Genomic DNA, 26,405 nt, shown 5'->3' with positions numbered 1-26,405 from the left:
GCAGTTATTAAAAAGGAGGAAGATGGACCACCAGGGGCCTCCATAATGCCTCACCTGAAACTAATATTCCAGAAAAAAATGGGACTGAGTACAAAAGAGCTGATATGATAGTACATTGGAAGTCTGGTGACCATTTCATAGCACTGCATAACGAGTTTTTATTCTCTTGAAACTGAAATATATCTGTGCAATTCCACCGCTCACCAGTAGGGGCAATTATTTTCTTATTAAAAAAATGTTAAAAAAATACAATCCATATAGCCATAATAGAAAAAAATGTCAATAAAATAAATAATACATGTTTTTAGCTTTAGCATTTTAGCTCTCTACGCTTTGGCTCCGTATGTTTCCTCTGTAAATGTCTCGCTGCACTCGGTGACCTGGAACCACAGCACTGCTTGCTGTATATGTTAAGCTGTGAGATTTGCCTCAGCGAGAGAAGCAGACCTCCAACCTTCAGGTTGACAAACAACCCACTCAACCCGTCACAAAATGATAGTGTTTCATGTGATCTATGACATAAGCAGACTGTCACAGCTGAAGAAGTACACACACACACACACACACACATTTACATAATAAACGTGATTAACATGCTCCGTGAAGCCACCATTCTTCTGCACAGTCCACTCCTAAGCCTCCGTCTACATACATACATACATACATACAGCACATATACACTACATATACACGTTTATTTATAGCGCCATCACTTCTCATCCCTTCACAGCACCACCACCGACAGGCTCGTGCACTCAGCTGTTCACATGCACACGCACTCTGAACACTGAAGTTCAGAAACCCTTGGCCCGGCGAGCAGTCACGACTGGATGAGTCACTTGCTAAGGTGACGTGAAACAATCTGAAGTCTTGACATCTAATTCACAACCGTTCACACTCACATTTACACGTGTGATTCATTGTGAGTCAGCAGTAGTAGTAGTAGTAGTACAGCAGTTTGAAGCGGTATATTTATAACGCACACGTACGCTATATCACCTATGTCCACAAGAGGGCAACCTCTACACTGCTTCTACAACGCAATTTATCGCTACTTTTAATCTGTTGTACCAGAGAATCCATCAGAATCCAACTGACGTAGCTACGCTGTAGCGATGTCTTTACTAATTATTTAACGATCATTATTTTATGGCTTCTTTTGGAGTTTTTGTCTAATAATGTGAATCTGTTATCTGTTAGCTAATTACAGTTAGCAATCTTTTCCACTCTTTTTGCTAACTTTCCTCTGTAATTGACTCACTTTTACTTTTTCGTTTCCGGCTAATATTTAGCCATTTTATTTGGTCAAACTTAATGGACTGACTTTTGAAGGATGTTAAATGAACTATATAAAATTAGCATTTTAAAGTTTTAAAAATGAAACCAAAATGAGAGCTTAAATTCCGTTCTCTGATTGTTCAAAGTTCTGGTTTTATTCTGGAACTTTAAAAAAAAAAATTACATCCTACAAAACAAGTTTCCTGCACATTATTTATGCAGAATAAAATTGTAGAAGTACGAAATGATGTAAAATGCACATCAATGTTTCCTTCTTCTCCACTGACCCTCTGACTCAAACTGTTCCAGTAAAAGCAGGACACAACCGCGGGCTGAAAGGATCTGATCCTGAAATAATGTGTTTCTTTAAATAACTGAAGGAACGGACGCTAGCCTGAGCTAATCATATACAGGATTTACATAAACATGTCAGAGCAGAGCAGAGAGACGGGTCGGAGTTAAACACCGCTCTCATGCAGATATCTGAGTGTTTATGTGGGAGGTTTAGATGTGTGTCATCGTCTGGGTTAGGTAAGAGGCCGGAATCCAAACACACCAACAACAACAGCAGCAGCAGCAACAACAGAAAGAAGAAGTAAAAACAGATAGATTTGGACACACTCCTCCCAGGACATCAGTATCTCCTCATCGTCCTCACAACTGAGTCCCTACTGCCGTAGCATGGTCTTTAATTATATCTTTTTTTTTTAAAAACAACAACAATATCTTTCTAGGGCAGAGGCTTAATTCCCATTGTTGTCAGAGCAGGAAACGTGTCGTTCTGAATTTCACTCACATTACTATTTGGTAAATGCTGTGAGAGCAGAAAGTCACGAAGCAACACCACATGATCGCTTCAAAGAGTCCAATCGAGACAGTGACCACTGGTGCATTGTGGGAATACATCCGCGATTTGCAGCTTAACTAGCATTCAGAGCGGCTGAGAAAAAAACGGCAGCACAAAATACAGTCTATTGTTGTGTTGAGATTAGAGTTTGGGATCGGCTGAATATTTAACCACAGATTGTCAAGTGTAGTCCCCAGCAGTGTTTACCCTGAGGATGGACGACGTGATAAATACAGGGGGGAGGAAAGATAGTGGACATAAGCTGGGACCACACACAGTGTCATGGAGTGTCAGGTGTCAGGAGCAGAAACACTGTGAAAACACAGTGTATTTTTTAACAGTAGATGAAGTTTTTTTCTACAGTAAAATCCTCACAAACGTCATAACCTGGTCAGTGCTGTCTGTTAAAACCCATCCATCAGGACACGGGTCAGTGACTGGGGTCTTAATCACCTCAGTGACCTTCTTCACACCCTACAACGTGACCATGCATGAGTATGAACAAATGCACACACACACAGTTATGACCTCTAGGCTGCGGCCCACCTGCTCTGCCTTTTTATCCCCAGTCCATTCACTTTACTTTGTCCCTGTGTGAACGACCTTTACTGTGCACTAACAGAAGAGCGTACTGATGCTGATCTATGCACCGTCACACCATCAGCACCAACCATTCATCATGAACCACGGCCGTACAGGAAAAAAACTGCATCTGTAAAAAGTGTCGCCTCCTGAGTTCATCATTTCAGCGTGTTCCAAAGTTTACATCCCCCTCTCTCTCTCTCTCTCTCCCCCGTCCTCCCTCCCACTGCAGCTTTGGTGACATTCCTGCCGTGCCAGCTGAACATTCCAGGCCCCACGTCCCTCCACACACAGCAGAGGAGCCGTCCGCTCTACTATTTTAACCTTTTTAGAGAATGTCCTTGTGCCTGACTTCAGGACCAGCAGCGAGGACTGAGTTGATCTGTCTCTCAGCAGCAGAGGAGAAAACGCCACACACACATTGGCTATGACAACAGTGTTTCCTCCCAGGCAGCTGCAGTATTTAAAAAATAAAAAGTCTGGAATCAAACTGCTCCTCCTATTGGACAAAATGGAATCTAAGAAAGTCTAATAAAAATGCATCACATTTTGACAACTGCATTTACCTTTTTTTGTTTTTTTACAGTGGTAAACAACAAGCTATGGGTCATTTTTAATGCACATTAAACCCACTTCAAAAACACACTGTGGCTGAATCTGAACTTCAAACCAACTGTATTCCAACCACAATTCAAATTCACAGTTAAATTAAATATTTAATGTAAAAAAAAAAGTACGTTGTAACTAGAATTTCTTCATAGTACCTCGTTTTTTTTCTCTTTCTCTCAATAACTCTTTAACTTGGATTTACAGATGAGAAGATGAGAATTATCATAAGTGATGCAACAAGTGAGTAAACAATAAAGCAAACAAATACCCCAAATAACGATAAACAAAAGTCATTACTGCCTAAATTTAAGACAAACAGTTAGCCCCAAAAAGCTAAAGGTTAGCAGTGGACATGACGTCCAGGTAAACCTGCATTTTCAAATATGCATTTCTCAGACTCAGAATTTTTGACTCAGTGTCGCTAATGAGAAATTCTGGTACTTTTAAATTCCTCACTAAGAACTCCAGCTTTTGTCTCGTCTCATATTTAAACAGTCAGGAAGCAGAGAAACACAGACACGAGCTGCTCATTCAAAAACATTCAGTTTCGGCAAAACAGACCCCCAAAAGCAAAGGCAGCCTGCAGCAACATTCTGCACGCAGCGAGTGTATGGTTGCAGCAGAGCGAAAAAAGGTGAGGGATGAATAAGGAGATCTAGAAGGAGACATGAAGGAAAGGAGAGGAGAGGGAAGGAAAGGAAAGGAGAGGGAAGGAAATCAGTATGTGGTTGGAAATCAGCAAAGGTTGATGAAATGAGTGAGAGAGCTTTACTTACAGCAGGCTGTTGACAGGTGAGAGAGCGAGAGAACGATGGGGGGGAAGTTCTCAGCACGTTCTCCTCCAGTGGGAGACACATGTGTCCTTAAAACCCACCGTCATCATCAGCAAACCAAGGAGGGGAGTCAAAGGAGACACACACACATACACACACATCCTGCGCGAATGCATGGATGTGCATGATGGGATAAGCGAGAGAGGGAGAAGGAGAGAGAGAGAGAGCAAGAGAAAGACTGGGGGATACAGAGATGCAGATATTGTACAAGCTGATTGGCTCCTGTGAAAATGGGCGGTGGCCTGAGCTCCAATCATGTCTGAGATGAGCAGCCCGCAGGCGATATGGCAACAAAGAGGGAGAGAATTCTCAGTCTCTCCCTCCCTCTCCTCATATTTACCCTCTGTGGTGGATGACTTCATGTGGACATGAAAAGGAACAACAGCAAAATCTCAGAACTGTTAGTTTTTCTGAGAGATTATTTTTGCCAGTAGATAATTTGTAAAAAAAAAAAGTGAGGGTCTCAATGTTTTTGTCTCAATGATAGAATTGAACGGAGTTGGTTGTTGAAAATAAAAAGACATTTTGATTAAGAGATTTTACTGACAAAACAATTGGTGGTTGATGTAAAACTTGTCATTTTGTTGTTTGGGTCCAGACTTTTGTCATAGACCAGACCATCTTCCCAGGACTCTGCTGCGGGAGCACCATGTTGCCATGGCGACTGCATCCTTTGCCGCAGAAAACACAGATGGCTGGTACTCTACCCCTCTAACTCCCTCCCTCTTCTGACAAGTTTTACTGATGTAAAACTTCTCATTTTGTTGTTTGGGTCCAGACTTTTGTCATAGACCAGACCATCTTCCCAGGACTCTGCTGCGGGAGCACCATGTTGCCATGGCGACTGCATCCTTTGCCGCAGAAAACACAGACGGCTGGGACTCTACCCCTCTAACTCCCTCCCTCCCTCTCTCTCCCTCCAACCTGTAAGTGTAAAAAGCTCATCTTTGCTCAGGTTCTGAAAACCCTGCAGATACAAACAGACTCTTGACTCACTGACCAGGAAAATAATCTTTGTACAGTAAGTGTGGGTGTGTGTTCACACAATCTACACAACAACATCATTAATGTGTCATTTTTCTCCAAGTACAGACAAAAGTACTTGGGGAAAAAAAGTCTTATTTTTTTCTTGTTTTGTCTGAAACTACAGTCTGTGTATCTAAACTGTAAAATGTAAACAGGAATAATAAAAAAACACATCAGCATCTAAAATATTTGAACGTTTGGTGCTGCAGAAACATGGACATAAATAATAAAACATCTCATCAGTGCAGACACCACACAACAGCAGGTTCTCTAATCACTGAGGACAGAGTTCTATTTAAAGGTGGGTGACTAATATAATGACTGTTTTTGACTGTGATGGTGATGATGATAATGGCACAGCTGATCATACTGAAACGGCTACAGGAAGTGGTATCCGTGTTGTCCTGTGGGCACTGAACGCAGAGAAGAAGAAGTGAAAGAAAAAGAAAAACTTACCTTTCCATTTTGCTCTGAATAGACCGCTCAAAATGAGTTTGTTGTTTGTTTGTTTGGTGGTAACCAAAATTCATCCGATTTCTAAAAGACAAAAAATGGGATAATGGGACAATTTAAAATATAGGTAAAAAAAAAAAAATATATAAAATAGGATTTACTTTCCAATACTTGAGCAAAAGTAGCTCAAAGGTTGACTTGAGCCTGTAACTTAAAATACTGATGGAAACTACGCCATCTAGTGGCACATGTGAGACAAAACACCTCCGTCACTGTCACTATATTCATCCATTGCTGATAAAAACTGATCGAAAACAGAAACGCGGTCTCGAGTCATCCTCTTCTTTAAAATAAAACATTTTTTTGTTATCTGAGTCAGGAGCCAAACGTAGGGTTTCAGTTATAAATTACAGTGGACATGTACGAACAAATGGGTTTAAGTCTCGCGTTATCCCCTAAAACGAATAGGAAAGGCTGATATACAACGATATACAAAGGGAACCAACGACCAGATCACGAGAATGACTGAATAAATAATACAAGGTCATGTCACTTCATATTGAAAAGTGGAGGCCGTTTACGACAGCTGACCTCGTGGCGCAACGGTAGCGCGTCTGACTCCAGATCAGAAGGTTGCGTGTTCAAATCACGTCGGGGTCAATTCTTTGGGACTCGCTAGATCGATAGAATTTTACTTAAAAAAAAAAAGGATGTTATTGCGATTCTGCCGAATATAAAATACGGAATTTCAACACAAACGGACAAAGATGAAGTAAAGAGTAAACACGTATTGTTAAGCTATTTTTTTGTTGGCCTTTTTTTTTTTTTTGACATTTTGCAAGACACTGACAACAATTAAATTTATTTCAACTTTAATAAATGAATTAGCCTTATTTGTAGACAAACTTTTAGTTTGTTTGATTTAACAACAACATTTTAAATTACTTGTAATTTACTCCTAATCTCAGAATGTAAACTTCAATTTCGTTAAACTAAAAATATAAACAAACACATTCAAGTCTGGTCTTAAAATGATGTGAAACATTATCCTACCTGGACGACGACGGTCCAGGTTTCCCAAAGATAAACGTTTGTCACAGGTTTGTTACTGGCTCTGCTGTCGTTCCCTTTAAAATGCGGCTCCGACACAGGACCAGGACCTCCTCTTTGGCCTCCTCACTCCTCTCACACTTTCTTTTCTGTTCAGCCTTTTACAAGAAAACTTGTTCCAAGTTTCTCTCCCCACTCCGCCTCCTTCCTCTGCTCCAGTCTCATCTTTCACTGTGGAACACACACACACACACACACTTTTCACATAGACATAGCACAGTTTCCAGCCCCTTACCTTAACCATTATCCTAATTCTAATCCTAACTTTAACCTTAATCTTGAACCTGAAGTACCTTTTTGCTAAATGGGGACATGCAGAATGTTCTCATTTAGAAAGTGGACACACACACACACACATACAGAACCCTGGAGAGAGTGAAACTATGTGAGGTCACCTTACCTCCTGAGGAGCTGCCGCCCCTGAGATGATCCTAGAAACCCTGTAACAGAATATCAGAACACAACAGCCCATTATTATTATACACAGAGGTTCTAATTTCACATCACGCAGGTCAGTCAACACTGAAGACAGTGACGTCATGCTCCGAGGAACCGCCAGTGGAAACGTGTACATTAATATTTATGAGAAAAGCTCAGCTGTCGTAGAGTCTCATCAGAAAATAGAAAGAAAAGACCAAAAGAGGTCAAAGGTGAAAGGTAGATTCTGGACTGGAAATTATCTTAGCCTAACTACATGCACATTTAAGGGTTAGTCACAAAAGCAGATACAAGCTAGCTAGGTGCTGGGGTGCCAAAAGGTGGAAGGGGGGGACACATAGTTTATATTTTTAGAAATTTATAAAATATACTTTTGCACAACAGCTGTAGAAAAGGCCAAGAGGTCAAAGGTGAAAGGTAGATTCTGGACTGGAAATTATCTTAGCCTAACTACATGCACATTTAAGGGTTAGCCACAAAAACAGATTAAAGTTAGCTAAATGCTGAAGTGCCAAAAAATGGAGGGGGGGCACATAATTTATATTTTTTATAAAATATACTTTTGCACAACAGCTACAGTGGGTCTTAAGATTAATCAAAAATATAGCTAAAACTACAGTAGCGGTTGGCCAAGTCTTGGAGTCATGCTAGTCAATTTAGCTTCAGTGAGTTTGATCCCAAGTTTGTTAAATATAAAAAAATAAATAAATCAAGCAAATTTGCAAAATAGCAGCAAAAAAGCTACATAATAGGGCAGGTAAAGGTTAGCTAACATGTAGTCAGGATCTTAGTTACATTTAGTTAAATTTTGCAACTGATTTTGAGAAAGGAAAACTGTTTTGGAATAGTGGAATAGTCATTTTGGAGTTTTCTGATTCCCTCCTTTTTCCTCCCACTCATTACGTCCAGGCTTTTAAAATGCCAGGCCGGGGCAAATGTCCCCAGTGAGCTCAGAGCAGTGGGAGGACAAGGCCACACAGTCAGTCAGTCAGTCTCAGCTGAGCTGTTTGTTCCAGGCTACTGTTACACTGTGAGGGCTCAGATGAAACGGACAGAAACAAACCCCAGTCGCCCGAGCAACACAAGACGTTTCTGTCCAAATATCTTAGTTACTGCTGAGGAGAGTCCCCACAGTGGGGCAGAAACAGTGGGCAGATGGTCCTGAGGCGGGGGCTGAGGGTGGATCCCCCGGCAACAATGAATCCTATTCAGTGCCATTCAGTTGTAATCAGAGCGTCAGCTGAAAGTCGAGATAAACGTACGTAACTTTTCTCTCGCAGCCAAGGTGTGTGTTTGTATATTCCATGCCTAAGTAAACTTAAAAAGATTGAAAAACTCAACCTTTATTGGACACAAAAAATAGACAGAAGTGACAGGACACGTTACAGTTTTTGAACGTGGGTCGACTTCTAAAACTTTAAGCTGCTACAGTTCAAAGCAAGTCTCTGGTTGCCTTGGTTCCACTGAAGGGGAAAACCATGACAGTGGAGAAAAACACAAATAAGACAGAATTTTAAAAAAAATAAGACTAAGAGCTTGACGTTGGTTAAGTTTTACATCCAGTCAGTGGCTGTTCTTCCACATCACTGGGTTTGTTTTTGCCTCCGATTCGTCTGAAGAAGGACACGAGTCCAGAGCCACTTCCTGGACCTTCTACCTGACTCCTGGTTTTACTGCGAAGCAGCGAAACCTCCTCTCCTTCTACAGTCTCTGTCTTGGAACCAGAGGAGTACGACCTTTGGAACAGTTCTCCCAGCCTGAACCGAGCCAACGGTGAAAGTCTTGATTCATCCACGGAGACAGACCTTACAACAGGACCCTGGGACACAGGTCTATGGTGAGTGGACTCTGGAACAGAACCAGAACTCCCAGATGGAGGCTTTGTTCCTGCTTCAACCGTCTGCCAGACTGCATCATCCTCCTCACCAGAGGGCAGCGACCCCCTACGCCTGTGAGCGGGTCTCATGATTCTTTGGTCAGAAGTGAAAGGGCTCAGGATGGTCCACGGGGAACCCAAATCTCCATTGTTGGCAAAGAAGAAGTCTCTGGTTCTTGGTCGCGGAGTACAAGGAGTACTGGGAGTGTTCTGCACAACGGGCAACCGACAAGGTGTCCCTGGAAGTGTCTCTTCGTCCAGGCTGCTTTTGCTGTTTTGGTATTTTAGAACTTTCCGTGTAACCTCTCGCATCTTTTCAGCTTCCTCTTGGTTTTCTGATCCTTCTTCTCGCTCGATCTCCTTCAGCATTTTGGGCGACTTGACTTCAGGACTGTGACGTTTGGTAGAAGTCTCTTTTTTTTCTGCTGATGAAGGAGTCTGAGAATCCTGGCTGGAGGGCGATCCTTCGATGGGGGGCAGGATGTTCCTCCTACATCTGGATAAACCTTGTGGAACAGTGGACAGAAAACTGTGCAAGGCCGACTCCAGGCCGGACGAGTCCTGGACCGGCTCGGGTTCTGAGCTGCACATTGTGGATCGTCGTTTGGCTGCAAAACGCATGCTCTCCTTTCGCTTGCGCCTCTTCTCTGCCTCCTCTCTTTCTCGGTTCTCCTGCAAACAAGTACATGACATGTGACATATCCATTCTGAAGTGAATAGATCTGAGAACTGCATGCAGTTTTCCAAACAATAAATGTCCATATAAACAAGTCAAATAAAATGTAATCTAACAATACTTTAGGACATACCAATTATAGTTCCAGTTGCTTCAACAAAATATTTTAAAAAATGCATTATCAGTCAGAAACACAGGAAACATTCAAGAAACCCAGATAAACCACAATTTGTCCCCGACCCAGAGTTTGAACACAAACTTAAATCACAACATTTTGTATAGCTGTATTTATGTGACATCTTAGTTACAATATCCTGCCACAAGATGGCAGCAGAATCCGTCAACTCCTGCACAAGTTAAGATTCCACCCAGTGTTCATGACAGTTGGTTTTTAAGCTTCTGGTTGCCCATTTGCCATTTTTTCCAGCAGCCCAATGCTAGAATGTGGGCCACAGAACGTCAACTCCTGCACAAGTATAGATTCATTTGCATTTTTGTTTAGGCTTCTGGTGGCCCATTTGCCCTTTTTCCCAGTAGCCCAATGCTAGAATGTGGGCCACAGAGACCAACATCAGTTCGCCTGGACAGTTTAGATGAGAAAAATATTCTTAAAATGTCCAAATATGTATTTATTTGGACACTCCCTGAACACCCTCACTGTCATTCAACAATCTTTAATACTAACATACATGTATATGGTTCATTTCCCAACCTGCACTGCTTTGTCAAAGCGCTTGCAGAAGGAGTGGAAGATGGAGCAGCACTCCTCCAGTTTGAAGGTGGTTGGATCTTCACAGAAGTACTCGGCCACAGCATCACTCAGAGAGTTCAGCTGGTGGAGAGAAGATTCCACGTCGGCCACTTTGGCGTTGGCTCTCTGGGAATTTACAACAAGAGCCGATGTAAAAAACAATGTTTATTTTTTTCTTCTTCTTTGTGATAATTTGCTCTTAAAAAAAAACTAAGACTGGACGTCACCATGAGAAATGACTCCATCTGCTGCAGGAGGTCGGGGTGTCTGCTGCTGTACAGCTTCACTTCCTTCATCTTCTTCACCTCTCTGTCAAAGTCTGCCACCACCTCATCTTTACAAACTCTGATGAAGGAAAAAAAAAACAAAAAAAAAAACAAAAACACAGTCAGTTTATGGCATGAACTTCAACAATGGAAAAGGACAAACTGTTGTGTGTTATGACACCTTGACGCCATGCCGATGTTCTCCAGCTGGCTGTGGAAGGTCAGCAGCTCAGCATCGATGTCCTCTGCTTGCTGTAGGTGGAACATGATGATTGAGTTTTTAAGGACCAAACTTGTTCCACAACATTTTCCTGCAGCGTTTGTTGGGATTCTCACCTTGGCCACGTAGTGCATGAGGTTCATGCCGGGCTTGTTGGCCTTGGTGTCGGCCAAATTGAGCAGAGAGCTCATCCTGAAGCCAATGGCATTGGCGCTGTAACCACCCTGAACAGTAACAGTCAAGTCATCACTCAGTAGCAGCGAAACCAATCAAACATACGGCCCGTATCTAGACTGTAAACACTGATGAAAAGACAAAAATACCAACAGCGTTCATGTAATTCCCAGCCTTGAGAACCAGCCTGATGACTGAGTGGAGGTCGTCACAGTCCAACAGCTCTAGTGAGGAGAGAGGACAAGGAGAGAGGACAAGGAGGCGAGGAGCTTAGTACGAAGAAACGCTTTACGTGGTGTCGGTAAAGTACTAGTGTAAACACCTACCATTAGCTGCTTTGGTCATGACAGAAACAGAGTTCTTTACCTCCTCCACGAGAGGAAAGAATTCCTCCCTTAACAGCATCATCTTCAGACGTTCCACGTAGCTTTGGGAGACACGACAGGGACAGAAATGAGTGGGACGCTTACATACACATACGGTACATACATAAACATATATATGTATGTATATGTCTACATATATATACATAAACACACAGATATATATAAATCAAATGCAATGGCTGAAAGAGTTCCATTCCTTCCGTTCTACTCACCCTGGTACCTTGACCAGCTGCACCATGAACTGGTCAGCTTCTGGTAACGCTGACAGGTTCCCAGTGAAGGACAGCAGCTGCTTCACCTGAGCATCAACCACAAAGGAAATGAAAAAAGCAGTCATTCTATTTATTTATATTGTTGTTTATTTAGTTACAGGAGAAGAATGAATTGAAGATGAATCAACGTGTGATCTTAATTTTACATAATAAATTATAGAACAAAATAGATGATATATGTATGTGCATTCATTGACTTATGCCAACCAAAATTTGAAAGCATTATGACTGTCTTCTGATTGGCTGTTCACATCTCTTACCTCATTTTTTTCCGGCAGCAGTTTGCAGAGTTCTTTCAGTTTTCCTGCTCCAAATCTGAGCCAGTTTCCTTGATGGATGTCCTGGACCATTTCAGTCACTGGTCTGCAGACACAGACGAAAGACAATAACAAGAAAGAAATCATCACAACACACACAGAGTCACATATAAAATATGAAGTCACAATGAAACAAACATCTCTAATTATGAGGCATACACACAAGGTGGCGTTGTTTCCATAAAATACCACTGTCATTATGTTTTAATTAAATAATAATAGAAACATAAAAAAGCTGTAACAACATCCAACACATGATCCCAGACAAATGTGTCAGTGTTGTATTTGAGAGGACACTCTGACACAGACATTTGATATTCAAAGTGTCATCACCCTGGTTTATGACATGTACTCTAGAACACCGCTCCATATACTGCTATATCAACAATGCTTGAAAGGTCATTTGGATACATTTGCATATTGTTCCCTCAGATACAGAGGCTGACGACGGGGGCAAAGATCAGAGTAGTAAAAAGTTGTTCCCGAGTTACTGGAACTGTTTGTGACTCTGAAGAACAGTTCTCCACAAAACACCGAATCCTTTCTTAAAAATGTATTATTACAAATTAGTCTCATTGATTTTATTTACCTTTTGAAATGTCTGAGGAAAATTCCAACATTCATACTCTTCTTAGAGTCCAGGATTGTGACCTGAAGAGAGGAAGGGCACAAATGTTAACACCACAGGGTCGAATGTCAAATTTAGCAAAAGATTCAAGAAAAAAAAAAGAAGATAATAATGAACAAATGTCAGCACTGTGGGCCAGATAAAGATAAAACTGAAATGTAAAATTGCATTGCCTTACAAAAAAACACCTCTATGGAAATAGCCCCACACTGCCCAAAGAGGGTCCCCACCCCCACTTTGGGAACCACTGCTATTGATACTGTTTATTGCTAATATTTCTACTAACTTGTAGTTTGACATGTTTTTTGATTAGAAGCATAAAAAGTATTGGTATTTGTAAAAAAGCAGTTTATTTGACACCTTTCAAGAATTAAATTATGCCACAGTATTCAACTTTATTAGCATTAAAGTATATTTTTAGTGTCACCATAGTGTATATATTTGGACTGAGTTTGAAGATAAATACTAAAATTAGGACCACTGTGTTCAGGTAACAGGGAAGTCAAAATTCTCCCCAACTCTCTCTGCATTAACACTTCCTCACTGGTGCTTTAAGTGGAGTGGAAGTTATAAACCTCACTTCCTACTGGTCAGTTGATTAGTTCCCTAACTACAGCCCGATATTGTCTAAGTTTTAAGTACAAATATATGTTGGATTTTTAACACCATTGACAAAGTTTTCCAAAACAGAAACGTCTTCACCTGTGGCTCCTGTAGAAGGAGCTCCATGCCGGCGCTCTTCCTCACCCCCATGATCCCCGGGTTACGTAGGGAGGCCCGCTTGTCTATGTGACTGAACAACTCCTCCATGCTTCGAATGTCCAGAACCAGGTCCCTCTGAGGCCGATTAGAGGTCCAGACGTTCAGTGTGCCCAGAACACGCTGACTGGGCAGAGTGTCCCAGTTCAGCTTTTTCATGGATTTCCGATGGGCATTCCGGGAGCTGAAAGAAGGGTTCAGAGGAGGAGGCGGTGGTGGAGGTGGTGGAGGAGGAGGTGGTGGTGGTGGTGGTGGTGGTGGTGGTGGAAGAAGAGGAGGTGCAGCAGCAGCAATAACACACATACTGGGAGGCAGAGCGAGAGATTCTTGGAGGTCCGAGTCTTGAGGAGAGCCATTAGAACTTGTCTCAGATTTTAGAATCAACACTTCCTCCATTTGTATATCCAATCCCAGGATGATGGACGGAAGGCTCCCCACTTACAGCCAATCAGATCTGACAAGAAGCTGTGGAATCAGTTTGTTAAATATTTTAATTTATTTATCAAAAATATATTTCTTCATTTCTTTCTAAAATAAAAATGGCAAAAATAGAAAAAAATATGCCAAAATACAGAAATAACAAAACAACATATTTTGAATGCCATTTGTTCCCAACAATTACATAATTTCCCCCCAAATAAAGCAAAATTAAACGAAAAGTAAACTCATTACTTATTCATAGCAACTAAAGAAATTTAAGCTAAGATTTTTTTCTGTTTCTGTTTCATTTGTCACTTATGGTCGTTGTCGAAGCACTTGTTTACTATGCTTAACGATAAACAAAACCTCTTTGAAAAATTGTTCATTTTGAAATACCTTCTTCTTAACTGTTAAGAAAATGTCTCCCGTCACTTGTGATGCAATTTACCATATTTATATAAGTCGATGAAATATTCGGCATAGAATCCACCATTCAAAGTAATTTCTACAGGTAAACATTAAACCCCAATTGTGGCAAACCTGCTGTTTGCTAACGTTATTCTCTTTAAACAAGACACTGCAAAAAGAGGACGAGAAACCATAGACATTTGGTGTAGTTAGCAGAGCTAGGAAAGATGTTTGCCAGAGCTATGAAGAGTTTACTCCAAAAACAATCCTAAATAACTACACATAGTAGAAAAAAAAAGAACCGGAAGTGTCACAGGAACCGGTAAATATCGAATAATTAAACAAAAAAAAGTAAATAATACAGACTGTCTTACTCACCAACCTTCCTCTTTATAGAATATATTTGTTAAATCCTCAGTGTAGTGTCACCTCGTGTTCCTCCTCTGACTCAGTAACAGACTCACTCACCAACAGCAGCAGCGGCGCAGGTGCAGGGGCCAAATCCACCAATCAGGGCCAAGAACGGCTCACGTAGGGAACGCCCGCGTTTTTGAGAGGACGTCAGAAGTTCGATCAACTTTAAATTAACAACAGAAATAAAGAAAAGAAAAAGATAAAAAATAGATTAGATGATTATGAAATATTATGCCAAAAAAATAGTATATTTATGCCAACTCATCTTTAGAAACCTACACTCTTTAGTAAATATAATGACGGATGTGGAGCAGCATCTGGGTTCAGCCACATAAAAGTTGAATCCTGTGGTTAAGGCGATCCGCAGACTTTTGAGTCCCAGCCATTAAACTTCCTCCATGACAGCTGGAACTCTTCTGAAACTTCCTCCTCCGTTCGACTCATGTGTTTCTGAAAAAGCTGTTGTCTGACCGGGATACAACTTAACATTTTCTCGGCATGCCAGTACGTGTTTTTAATTTAACATCCTAATATCTCTGCACGATGGTTTGGCTGCGCTGGTACATAAATTATATTTTATTATTTATTGGCACTCACTTGAATTATTCCATATGTTAACGCTGCTTGTATCGTTGGCTGTAGTAATACGTCCTATAAAAGTGTTTCCTTCTGATATCAGTGTCTGCTGTTGTAATAATTTATACACGACTGGCCCTGCAAAAAGTACACTGTTAAACAAAGAAAGGAAGTACTACTGTACAATACAATAAACACATAAATAAAAGTAACAAAATGCCAGAATAGGTTATTACACAACCATAAATGAGAAACAGCTTAAACTAAAGATATCATTAAATCTGCTCTTAGCTGAAAGATAAAATGTAGCTAACTTAGACTAAAATGAAAAGAAAAGAAAAAAAACACTAGGGGGAAAATGCTAAACTTAGACTAAAATGAAAAAAAAAACAGTGCATTTTACAAAAAGTCACACAAATCTAAATAAAATTTTTTCTAACTAAAAAATGAACAGTGCATTTTACAAAAAGTCACAAAAATCTAAATAAAATTTTTTCTAACTAAAAATAGCCTAAATATAACATCCCATTTACAACTAAAACTACGCTATAAAATCAAAAAATAAGCCAGGAAGAAGTTTAGGGAATGGCAAAAATAAACAAATTACAGATTTGTAATTTGTGTAAAGTTTGATTCTTAAAATCGTCCTATAAATACCTGGAGGTAAGCCAAAGATGGTTACTAAAATGCTACTGGAATCCAATTAAAAACATTACACAGTGAGGTAAAAAGCCACCTTTCAAACCCCCCACCCCTCATGGTGAGCAACAGAAATAAAAGAACATACATAACCTTAGGTGGCGGAGCACGCAAACTGGTCGTCCTGTCAATAACATACATGTACAGTAAATACACAAAACAGAGAATCTAAGCAGAACATTTGAAAATGTCTTCTTTTAATTGTGTTCCATTGGAAATGTGGTGGGGATTTTTTTTAGGTCTGAAAGAGGGAAAAAAGGCAGAGTTTACATCAAACCTTGACAGAGTCTTTACTCAACATCTAATGTACAATCAGCCAGCGCCACCTGGGGAAACATTGATTGTACACCAATAACATTTCTTCCTTGATAAATCCTTTTTCCATTGTTAGGGAGAGGGATTTTCTTAGGGATGGGAAAAAAGGAGTCAGATTTTGTTTTTAATATTGCTGTGTGATGGTTAAACAAACTGTGAGCTGGAAAAATGTAACAGTAAACTAAGTCTAAAATGAGACCAGGATTTTACAGACCTTTCACTTTTAACAAAGGAGATCCATAAAAGAAGAAGAATATCTTTGTTTTCAAGTTAAAGTGAAACAATCTGTTTTTTCTGATCATTTCCGTGAACTAAAAGCAGTTTTGTCAGCGTGGAAAGGCAAAAGTGCGTTCACACACATCTGCACTTTTTACTATTGATCTACATCTGCCTGAAAATGCAAAATAGCCAGAACACTTAAACCGTTAAGTGATGCTAAAAGCAGCATGGATAAATGTTAATGACACAGGATTATCTTCATTTCAAACAAGATTAATTCAACCTTTCATTTGAGTTTGTCTTCTGCAAATAGGTTTGACAGCACTTGCGCAAAAGTCTTGAAGCTGCAACAAGCGGGAAATTATGCAGAGTTTTAATGGCCAAGAATTATTGAATTATAACAAGATGCAACAAAACAAAGTAGCGTACTATGAAAGACAGATGATGAAAGACACAAGTTAATAATCAGGTACTGCAAATTTTACCAGACATCTTCAAAAAAACATATTGAAAGTTGGCACTTTAGACCAATACTTTAAAACCAAATAAAAACTTTTTGGCTGCCGTCCTTCAGGGGGACAACTTTGGACCAAGCTTGTTTGGACTGGGAAATTGTTTAAATTGGCATCGGACAAAAACTGCAAGGTGTTGATTTTTTTTTTTTTCTCAAAGTAAAAGCTCAGAGAGAAACTAAATGTGAAGTTTTGATTTGGCTTCCTCTTGTTTTCTTTAACGTCAACCTCTTTGGTCACCAGATCATTTTCCGCTTGCAAGCTGATTAATCGTATGAAGGGGTTATATAATAACATCTGCTTAATATATTCTAGAAAATATATTTCCAAAAAGTGGCCCAAGACTTTTGCGCAAAACCGTGATATTGTAGATAAATCAAGTAATTAGCACAATTTTCAGGTTCCAGTGTAGAAATAAGTCAATTTCAATAGATTAATAAAATACAACCAATGAATAAATACATTTCTACATAATATTCTATCTTTACATTTGTGCTACAATTATATTTTTTGCAGCAAAAACAGGTTTGTAATTGTCAAAAATGTATGATTGTATTCTATTGGAACAACAGAGACAAAAAAAAACAAAAAACAAAAAATACACACCACTACTACTAAACTGATCACCAAAAATAAAAATATTTAATGTTAAAATATTAGTATTTGTAATTTATGCACAGCTATTTTCATCTTCAGTGTGCAGAATTGTTAATAAAGTGTATAGTTTCTTATCGTAGTAATCAACCCCAATTTAATATACGTTGATGCAGTCTGAGCAAATTTAGAAGTCAATGTGGAATGATGAACTCTCCGTAAGGTTTTATACAAAGATTCAAAAGACTTTTTTATACTGACCACATGCACATTACAAATGAATCTGACACACTGGGGTCCAGCTAGAATTTCCATGAGCAGACTCTAGAGGGCGATATAGACGCTTGTTTTTTTTTCAAACCCAATTTCAAACAAAATCATTATTGAAAAAAAAATCTTTTGAGACTCCTGGGACTAGAGAGTGTGAAGAAAAAAAACAGAAAAAAAAAGATTGGAGGATTTGGGAAAAACAGCTAAATTAACTAATACAGGAAAAAAGCGTTTGGCTGACAATGTCAGGCTTTGAAAAACCCCCCGGGTTGGAGGAACACAGATACAGTTTGTTACACGGTGAGAGGGAAATGTTTGCTGACAAAGTGAGCTGCAGAGTTTCTCCTGATGCAGAATCTGATGAACTCAGGAGCTGCAGAAGACGATTTCAGTCATTACAGAAGAGTCCACACTGATGGACTGGTATGAGCAGATTTTAGCATGGCAACAGAAGGATTGGGGAGTCACACACACACCTAACAACTGCATCCAATAAGGGAATACCAACGACATGATTTGCCAATCCAACTACAAACCAGGCGATGCGTTCAGATCCAGGGAGGTTTGCTCTGTTACCAACTTTATAAAGACACTTGTGCTCCTGCCAAAAGCTCATTAGTCTTTATAATCTCAGTTTCTGTGGTGCAGGTTTGCTGGTCTCTGTTTACAATCATTGAGATTATCTTGTTATTATTCTCTTTTTTTATTGGCTGTTGGCAACATGTGTTTGCAGTTCATTATGTAATGACGTCACATGATCCAAATGTGTTTGTTTTATGGCAAATGAGATCAGATCAGATCAGGTCAGGTCAGGCAATGCCGACCACAACTAGTACAGACCAGAGTGGACTGACAATCATGGGTAGAAATTTGGCAAAAAAAAATCTGGTCGTATTTCCTCAGCTTAAAGCAGTGACTGATGGGCATCGATGTAAGAATCTTAAAATGAGTGGATATGCAAAGTGATGTCACGTCCCATGTTGTTACTGTCACCCGGGGCACTTTTTGGTTGATGTCTAAACCCCACGGTCGATGCTGTCTGAGAACTATTCTTCACTTACTCTGAGGCCAGAAATAAAATATAGAAGTGGTTAGAAAATGAAGCAACATTCAAATTAAAACAAACTCTAAAACATAAATCTTTTTTGTTGTAATCTACAAATAATTATAGATGTATTTATAAAAAGGGATCCAGTGCTGCTCTTTGCTCTTCCAGTGAATAGTGCACATCCCTCTGTGTGTACTTTTTAAAATTAATTTAGTATTTCAGGTATAGTTAGGGAGATAGGAATCCGTTTTCTCCTCACCTGTCTCTGTTGCTACCAAGGTCCGGGGTCAAACTGTAGCTCAGTTCTACGGGAGAACAACAATAGCCCATAAATATGAACAACATAAGAACAGACACGGCGAACATTAATGGAGAGTTAGACGGAGGAGGAGATGAGAGAAAGGGGAGAAACTAAGAAGGGAACGAAGCACAAGAACGAAGTTGGAGTGAGAAAAAAAAAAGACAATCAGGAGTGGTGGCAATAAAAAGCCCCAAGAGAGACTGTTCATTCAACTGGCATCGTGTTTCCTGCTGCATCAGCACGTTCTTCACCAACACCCTGTGATTCATCGTCCACTCATCTGTCCAATCATCCAGCCTCACAATCGTCTCATTCTCCTTCATCCACCCATTTGTCTGCACGTGTCCTCCCTCTGTTCTGGTCCTCTGTACGTTGGGGTTTCAACAGGAAACAGGTGGAGCGGTGGTGGTCGAGGAGGAGGCTGCAGGAGGAGGTCCAGCAACGGGGGCCCTCTCATTGCTCCTCTAACCAGGAGGGCTTGTCTGCCCCCGGGGGCCTCAGCTTTATGTTGAACTGCTTCAGTGTTTGCTCCAGCTGCTGCTGGTTGCCAGCAAAGTAGGCGGAGATGGCGTTGTGGAAGAGCAGGAGCTGCTTGTGCATCACCTTTACCTGAGATTGGAGCAGACAAAAAGGTCAGATGTCTTTTGTGTAATTTCATCACAGAGACAGTTCCGGCTGGGAGCAGAGAAAAAGGTCAGAAGTGTTTTGTGTAATTTCATCACCAAAGAGACAGTTCCTGCTGCAGGTCACCTTGTTCTCTTCCAGGAACTTGAGTTTAATGATGACGTCTGAACGCAGGCGTTCGTACTTGTCCTTCTGCACCTGGTACTCCTGCTGAGCATCGTCTATACGGGCCATGGCTACAGCATCCCTCGGACCCAAACTCAGTTCCTCCAGGTCTGACCGGTAAGCGTCAAACTCCAGTCTGAATAAAAGTCATCAATGAAAAGCAATCATTCAAGTGATGATGTGAAATGTGAATAGACTGTACTGTACTGTGTGGCACATTACCTGGCACTTTCAAACATCTTGATGGTCATCAACGTGTCCTCCATCGTCTTGTTGACTAACGTGTTGATGCTGGACACAAAGAAGTTAACGGCACCCAGCAGAGTCTCGCCGTTCTTACACAGCAACTTCTGAGTCTCTGCATTGTAGCCAAACTCATCCTGTACAAAACAACACAGAGAAACGGGTTATAAAAATAAAAAACACTACTTTTCAGGAGTCCAACATTGTTGCGTCGCGTCCCTAAATCGTTGCTGCCTCACCCGTAGTTCTGGAGATTTCTGACTGAGGTCGGCGAAGGTGTCACCCAGCGCGTGCTGCGTCTGCACCATGTTGTAGAAGTGGTTGGTCAGTGCTCTGGCCAGTCGCAGCACGTTCTCATATTTCCTCTTTGTGTCTCTCAGCACTTCGATCTGAGCCTCCAGCTCCAGGTCCACGGTCCGGGAAGCCCGACCAAAACGTTCTGAGAGCATTTGTTTCGTACACTGGCAAAAAAAATAAATAAAATCAGCAGAAGATTTCATTTCCGTGTCATGAGAAACACTGGAACAACACAAAACCGTAGATACCTTATAGGTGTTGAGACCCCACTTCTTCACCGTTTCTAGTTTTTCCACAGCCACGCCGCGGCTCATTTCATCCGGCGTCAGTGACGAGCTACTGCTGCTGTGGTGCATGTTGGAACCTGACAGGTCACAGACAGGTGGCAGGGAGGGGGGGGGTCACATGTCAGACATCAACATTAATGAACAGAATACAATTAAGAAATGGATGTAGCCATGAACTCATCAACGTTCTTAAAGTTAACCCAAAGTATTCCAGTGGAGTTAGAAGAAAATATTTTTTAGGGTTGGAGCAAATGAATGGACATGTGAGATGTCTGTGTGATTGACAGCAGTCAATTCAACTGTCAATGTTGCACTGTGATTGATAGCAGTCAATTCAACTGTCAATGTTGCAGTTATCTGAGCGATGGCTGCTTTAACTGAGCCACATTCCAAGTAACTACATCCATTTCTTACGTATAATCAGTGGATTTTTAACAGAAAAAAAATCCCTTTCCAGAATGATTCTTTTCCCACAAAATTCAAACCCACCACCAACTCCAGGTACAACACTAGTGATTCTCAAACTATGGTACGTGAACCAGCTGTGATACTTGGGCTCTCAAAAAGAGGAATAGAAATCGAAAAGAACAGTTTTTATATATTCTTGCTAACAATGTGTGTCGGTTGTTGTGTGAGTTCAGCTCAGCACAGAATTAAATCTGAGTACCAGTGTTAATATTCGCTTCTCAAATACTGTGCTTAACTGAACAGCGACAGCTGTTGGGACATACAGGTATTGCACAAGGAGAGCCCAATGTTTTCAGAGGTTGTATTTGGTGTAAAAAAGTTTGAGAACCACTGTGTTAAACCACAGTTAAGGGATGATTGGAACACGGAGGAACACTCTTGACTGACGTGACAATATTCATGTCTGTGCATGGATATTATGGGTCACTGCTAAACTAAAGCTAACCTAATTGATTTTTTAAAAAATATGCAGAGGACAGAATTTTACCGTGGATACACACTACTCTCCTCTGCAGTACCTTTGCATTCATGTGATGGACCTGCTGTATGGCTGCTGACAGAAGTGCGTGGAGGAACACTACTTCTCCTGGCCTTCATACGCAGTTCTGCGACAGCGCACGGTTGGTCGATGGGGAGGGGGTGGAGGGGTGGGAATGCATTAGGTGAGTGGGAATTGGTTTGTGGTTGTTTTCATGGAATGAAATGATTGTGTAGATGAGAGTGAAGGAGGAATTTCATTAGCAGGGAAATTCAGAAGAGAAGCCAAAAAAAAACAACAACAAATAAATAAACAGAGTGGAGGAGGGAGTGTAGGAGGGGATGTGAGAGAAAGAAAGAAAAGAACAGAGATGAGAAGACAAAGTTTAGTGTGTGACAGTGAACAATGTAGAAAGATGAGTGGCGGTGAAGACGGGGGCCGACTGATCTGCAGCAGGACCAAAAGATGAGTGACACTGAATATGATGGATCAGCCTTCCTTTGAAGAGGAAATAAATAATGCAGGACACGATCTAAAGTCTACAGACTCCAGCTATGACAAAAGACTTTCCTCATCACTGACCAAGAAGATTGATAAGTTTAAAGTCATAATAAAATATAAAACAGAAAAGACACAAAAAAAGAGTGTTAGTAAAGAATCTTGATCCCAAACCACACCTATGTTCAAGAAAACAGTTGCCAGTTACACACAGAGGTCACACTCTGCTCCATCCCCCATGATCGTCTTTCCAAACTAGGATTTAAGGAGGTTCGTCACATGAGAATTAGTCTTTAACTACCATGTGTCCATTTTTGAACGGGCTTAAAAAGTAAAATACCCTTTGACACCAGAGGTCGCTAATACTAAAATCAAATACTAAAAATTAAAAAAAAGGTCGGTGACACATTCAAAGGTTCTTATCCAGTCTTTGAGAATAAGTCTTCACACACACAAAGAGATTACAACTGTGGTACAATCGTCTGACCACATGGGGTCAGTGTGAGAAACTATAATGTCCCAGGTGTCGAGTCCATTTAACTTATTTGTTTTTAGTAACTTGTCGACGCTTGGATATTTACTGGCATTAAAGTTTCAGTAAATACTCTATATCTATATTTCATGAAAATCCTGTGCAACTTCAACATGTTTCAAATCCCATTTTGGAAATCCGCTCATTGTTTCCAGCTCTATCAGGTGCGGAGGAGCTACCTAGTCCTGTAACTGGGATCCTTTTGTTAAAGTCTGCGTTGTAGCTCACAGCAGGTCCTGACAGAGTTGGACACAGATTCAGAAACATGACGATCAGGCGTTAGTGTCACTGATTTCCTCTGAAACAACAGGACTTTACCTTTGACCGAGCTGGTGGGTATGATTCCCTCTGCGGCTCCTCCATAACCCCCTGACACGATGCTGGTCTCGTTCAGATTGGGACCCGACACCATCACCTGCTGTAGATCCTGAACGTGGTCAGGATCGGCCAAAATTAAAAGAATCAAAAGAAGCACAGAGGGAAGGGTTTTCGGGGTAGTAGAGGGTGGGACACAAACAGAGAGGAGGTTACCACCGGTGAGTTCCACTCTCACAGCTCAGACCGTCTCATTCAAAGGTTTATTTAAGAGGGGGCCAGGGGGGCAAACGGGGCTTTGTTAGAAAAGGTTAGTCTGAACACACACACAAACAACACACATTCACCAGAGCCAGACATTGTCCTACTTATCTGGAAGTCAACAGGGACAACTATAGAAGCAGGAAACCTACCACTTAGCTGAAGTCAATGAATAACCTGACTGAATCGGAGCAGAATCTTGGTCACCGGTGAGTTTACAACACACACAGGAGACCCTGGGTTCTGACCAAATACAACCAACCCAGTGATTCCAATGGAGAAAAGCCCTTTTAACCAGAAACCACTTTTAACAGGCTTGGTTCGCCGTCAGAAGGTCAGTTTGATCCAAACATTTTTATGGATTTAAATGACCAATAAAGTTAATTCATCTTCTACTACTTCTGTCTCTAAAGTAATTGAACTATTGAACAGGCGCCACACGGTGGCAACAGATGTCAGCACATCTCCTGCAGCAGGTTTTGTGCTTCGATCTTGCATGGGTCTTTTTCGGGTACTTTCCAGGTTCCTCCCACTTTGCAAACACACAAAAGATTAAGTCAATTATTCACTCTACATTCACCAAAGGTGTGAATGTTAGTGTGAATGGTTGTTTGTCTCTATAACTGGCCATGTTACGGACTGGAGAACTGTCCTGAGTGTTCTCCAAACTCCATGACTGCTGGGTACAAATCTGTCCAATCAGCCGGTGATCTAAATCATTTCAATCATTTTTTACGATGCCAGGACTTTTACCATGATGTAATCACATATTACAGTATCAACCTCTGCTGAAAAAAAAAAACACTTAAGATGACATAAAAAATCTAATTTCTTTTTCCTTTTCCTTAATAAACCACACAGTGACTCCTAGATGGGCAGAGACTCCTACGGTCCACTTACAAATGAACACAGAGCAGGATGTTTAGGACATTTCCTGCAGTCTTGGGCTTGGTTAAATAGCGACAAGAAAGCGCTGACCGTTTCCTCCGTGTAAACAAACACACTGGTTGGATGTTTGATGCTTCAGCCAGGCCATAAATATGCTCATGTTGTGATTTGAGCAGCAAGAGTAAAATCTCCAGCCTTCAGGCAGGAAAAAAATAAATCAATAAAAGTCATCTGTTCTCTAGCAATATATCAAAACATAAACCTCATCTACTTGGTGTCTGAGAGCCTGACTCTGACAGTCACCCTGACATCAATAACATTACATATATTTCTTAAGGAAAGTTTAAGTTGAGACTGCAGATCTTTTCTGTACTAGGACTAGATGCATGATGACAATATCATGCTCATACTGATCAACATCCTAGCCCTTTGTGACCCATGACTGGACAATGAAATTACAGAACAGTTAGCATATCCTGTGACCAAAGTCACTTTTGAAAACAATTATATTTAGAAAAAAATCAGTAAAGAAAGGGAGACCACCCGAGTGATTCAACATCACGCTGGTCTCTCAAATTGCATTTGTACAGTGCTAACACTGAATGGTATATTTAAAGACCTTGGAGACTGTATGTCCTGACATCTTATGATTCCTCCTGGAGGAGTTACCAAAACCATATCAAATTTGATTGGGCTCAGTCGATGCTGCCTGTAGCCGACACTGAGCTCATAACTCCAGTGGTGTGTAGCCTCATTTTCAAATAGATTTCAATTCATATGGAGTCACAGCGGGAACAAGCAGGAGCTCTTCTGGTAAACTCCTGGGAAAATCACATTAGCAGTGACATGGCTATGTCAATGTCTTACCATAAAATCAACACCTTAGAAAACTGACCTTGAAATAAAGTAATCAACAACAGGGGGAAAAAAAAAGTCAATTTAAGTTAAATAATTAGTATGGCATGATGATTTCACAGGAAGCCACCCTGGATTATTTTGTGATCCAACACCCACCATAAATCACTGAAGCCCCACACACACTGACACAATCATCACCCAGGTGTGGACACACACAAACACACTGGCTAAGCTACTGTATGTTAGCTCACTACAGACTGAACATGCTAATCTTGACGAAATGACACACAACTCTATGTTAGCCGTACACTACTTGAACAGTAAGTACTGTCTGAGATGTTCCTCTCGGCTAAAGTTAGTAGGAGCCACGTCACCCGGCAGCACAGTGGTTTGCCATTAAAATGAGGAATCATGACATTTTCTGCAGACACGCACTGATGCAGCCATGTGAGGCAAATTAACGCCACATTAAGTCAAACCACTGAGCGGTGCCACACACCACCGACATGAAAACACACACAAATGGCCTGCTCACCCTGCCGCCTCTGGAGCTTCCTACTTTCTCATTTAAGCTCCACTGCATCTTTGCAGCCTGCACAGGAACGGGGGAGGAGGGGAAGGAGGTAACAAACACAACAAGAACAAAACAGAGAAATAGGAGAAATAAATGAAAAATGAAAGAAGACAAAAGGAAAAGCCAGGATGTGGGTCATGAAACAAGATAAAACAATGTTTAAAAAAAAGAAAAAAAAATCCTGGTAAAACATTTTGACATGTTCACAGAGCACAGATCCAGCACAGATCCAGACTGGAGAGCAGTGATAATGACAAACGTTGATTGATTGTCACGTCTGAGGAACTGGAGGAAAAAACATTATTTTTGATTCAACAATAACTAAATAAATAAATAAATAAAAAAAATACAAATCGACTCTCAGGCTATGGAACACAGGATGAAACAGGAATGCAGAAACTTGAACTGACACAAAGACTCCGACTCTCAGGCTGAGAGGCCAAAAAATTGGCTTTACACTTTGATTCTCTTAGAAGAAAATCTCAGTTACAGTCAGAGGTTAAGGTTTAAAAAAAAAAAATTGAGGGTTTTTTTCCCTTCTTCTTTCTCTAATGCACTACACTGTGTCAGCTGTAGCTGTTGGACCTAAAGTGCACTTTTGTGACCCCTGTGAACGAGGTCAGACCCCATGCCAAGGGAG

General features: G+C 40.8%; 3 protein-coding genes and 1 non-coding gene across 7 annotated transcripts in view; 1 reads left to right on the top strand and 3 right to left on the bottom strand.

Annotated features, from left to right (window-relative positions):
- The window catches only part of LOC103395496 (tripartite motif-containing protein 3-like), a gene marked incomplete at its 3' end in the record, with an annotated part of 21,404 nt that extends 14,247 nt beyond the window's left edge, over positions 1 to 7,157 (bottom strand). Inside the window, exons 1-2 of the mRNA XM_025065861.1 lie at positions 6,682 to 7,157; positions 5,632 to 5,712 (exon numbers count right to left, since the gene is read on the bottom strand). The remainder of the gene's footprint in view (positions 1 to 5,631; positions 5,713 to 6,681) is intronic.
- Positions 6,217 to 6,288, top strand: trnaw-cca (transfer RNA tryptophan (anticodon CCA)). Its single transcript has one exon. It is a non-coding gene; the product is annotated as a tRNA-Trp (tRNA).
- A 1,346-nt stretch (positions 7,158 to 8,503) lies between the features above and the next one.
- On the bottom strand, positions 8,504 to 15,662 carry LOC103395497 (FH2 domain-containing protein 1-like). The gene is made up of 13 exons (XM_008333224.3): positions 15,023 to 15,662; positions 14,708 to 14,906; positions 13,445 to 13,966; positions 12,704 to 12,765; positions 12,058 to 12,160; positions 11,738 to 11,823; positions 11,466 to 11,566; positions 11,293 to 11,363; positions 11,082 to 11,189; positions 10,927 to 10,997; positions 10,707 to 10,824; positions 10,441 to 10,605; positions 8,504 to 9,724 (listed from the first exon to the last, which is right to left on the bottom strand). The coding sequence occupies exons 3-13, from the start codon at positions 13,895 to 13,897 to the stop codon at positions 8,723 to 8,725; spliced, it is 2,340 nt and encodes a 779-aa protein (XP_008331446.2). The 5' UTR covers positions 13,898 to 13,966; positions 14,708 to 14,906; positions 15,023 to 15,662; the 3' UTR covers positions 8,504 to 8,722.
- A 523-nt stretch (positions 15,663 to 16,185) lies between these two features.
- The window catches only part of arfip2b (ADP-ribosylation factor interacting protein 2b), a 16,192-nt gene continuing 5,972 nt past the window's right edge, over positions 16,186 to 26,405 (bottom strand). Inside the window, exons 3-10 of one of the 4 annotated variants that reach the window (XM_008333225.3) lie at positions 25,727 to 25,783; positions 23,188 to 23,296; positions 23,049 to 23,105; positions 20,855 to 20,970; positions 20,549 to 20,770; positions 20,289 to 20,446; positions 20,028 to 20,202; positions 16,186 to 19,886 (exon numbers count right to left, since the gene is read on the bottom strand). In XM_008333225.3, the coding sequence (XP_008331447.1) occupies positions 19,731 to 19,886; positions 20,028 to 20,202; positions 20,289 to 20,446; positions 20,549 to 20,770; positions 20,855 to 20,970; positions 23,049 to 23,105; positions 23,188 to 23,296; positions 25,727 to 25,783 (1,050 nt within the window). In that variant the 3' untranslated portion in view covers positions 16,186 to 19,730. The remainder of the gene's footprint in view (positions 19,887 to 20,027; positions 20,203 to 20,288; positions 20,447 to 20,548; positions 20,771 to 20,854; positions 20,971 to 23,048; positions 23,106 to 23,187; positions 23,297 to 25,726; positions 25,784 to 26,405) is intronic. The other 3 variants (XM_008333227.3, XM_008333226.3, XM_025065736.1) reach the window with 3 other exon arrangements.

This window comes from Cynoglossus semilaevis, chromosome 19, assembly GCF_000523025.1.
Source record: "Cynoglossus semilaevis isolate Cse_v1.0 chromosome 19, Cse_v1.0, whole genome shotgun sequence".
In the NCBI taxonomy this organism is placed as follows: Eukaryota; Metazoa; Chordata; class Actinopteri; order Pleuronectiformes; family Cynoglossidae; genus Cynoglossus; species Cynoglossus semilaevis.
The sequence above is the reverse complement of the archived record's forward strand: the minus strand, read 5'-3'. Positions and strand labels throughout refer to the sequence as shown.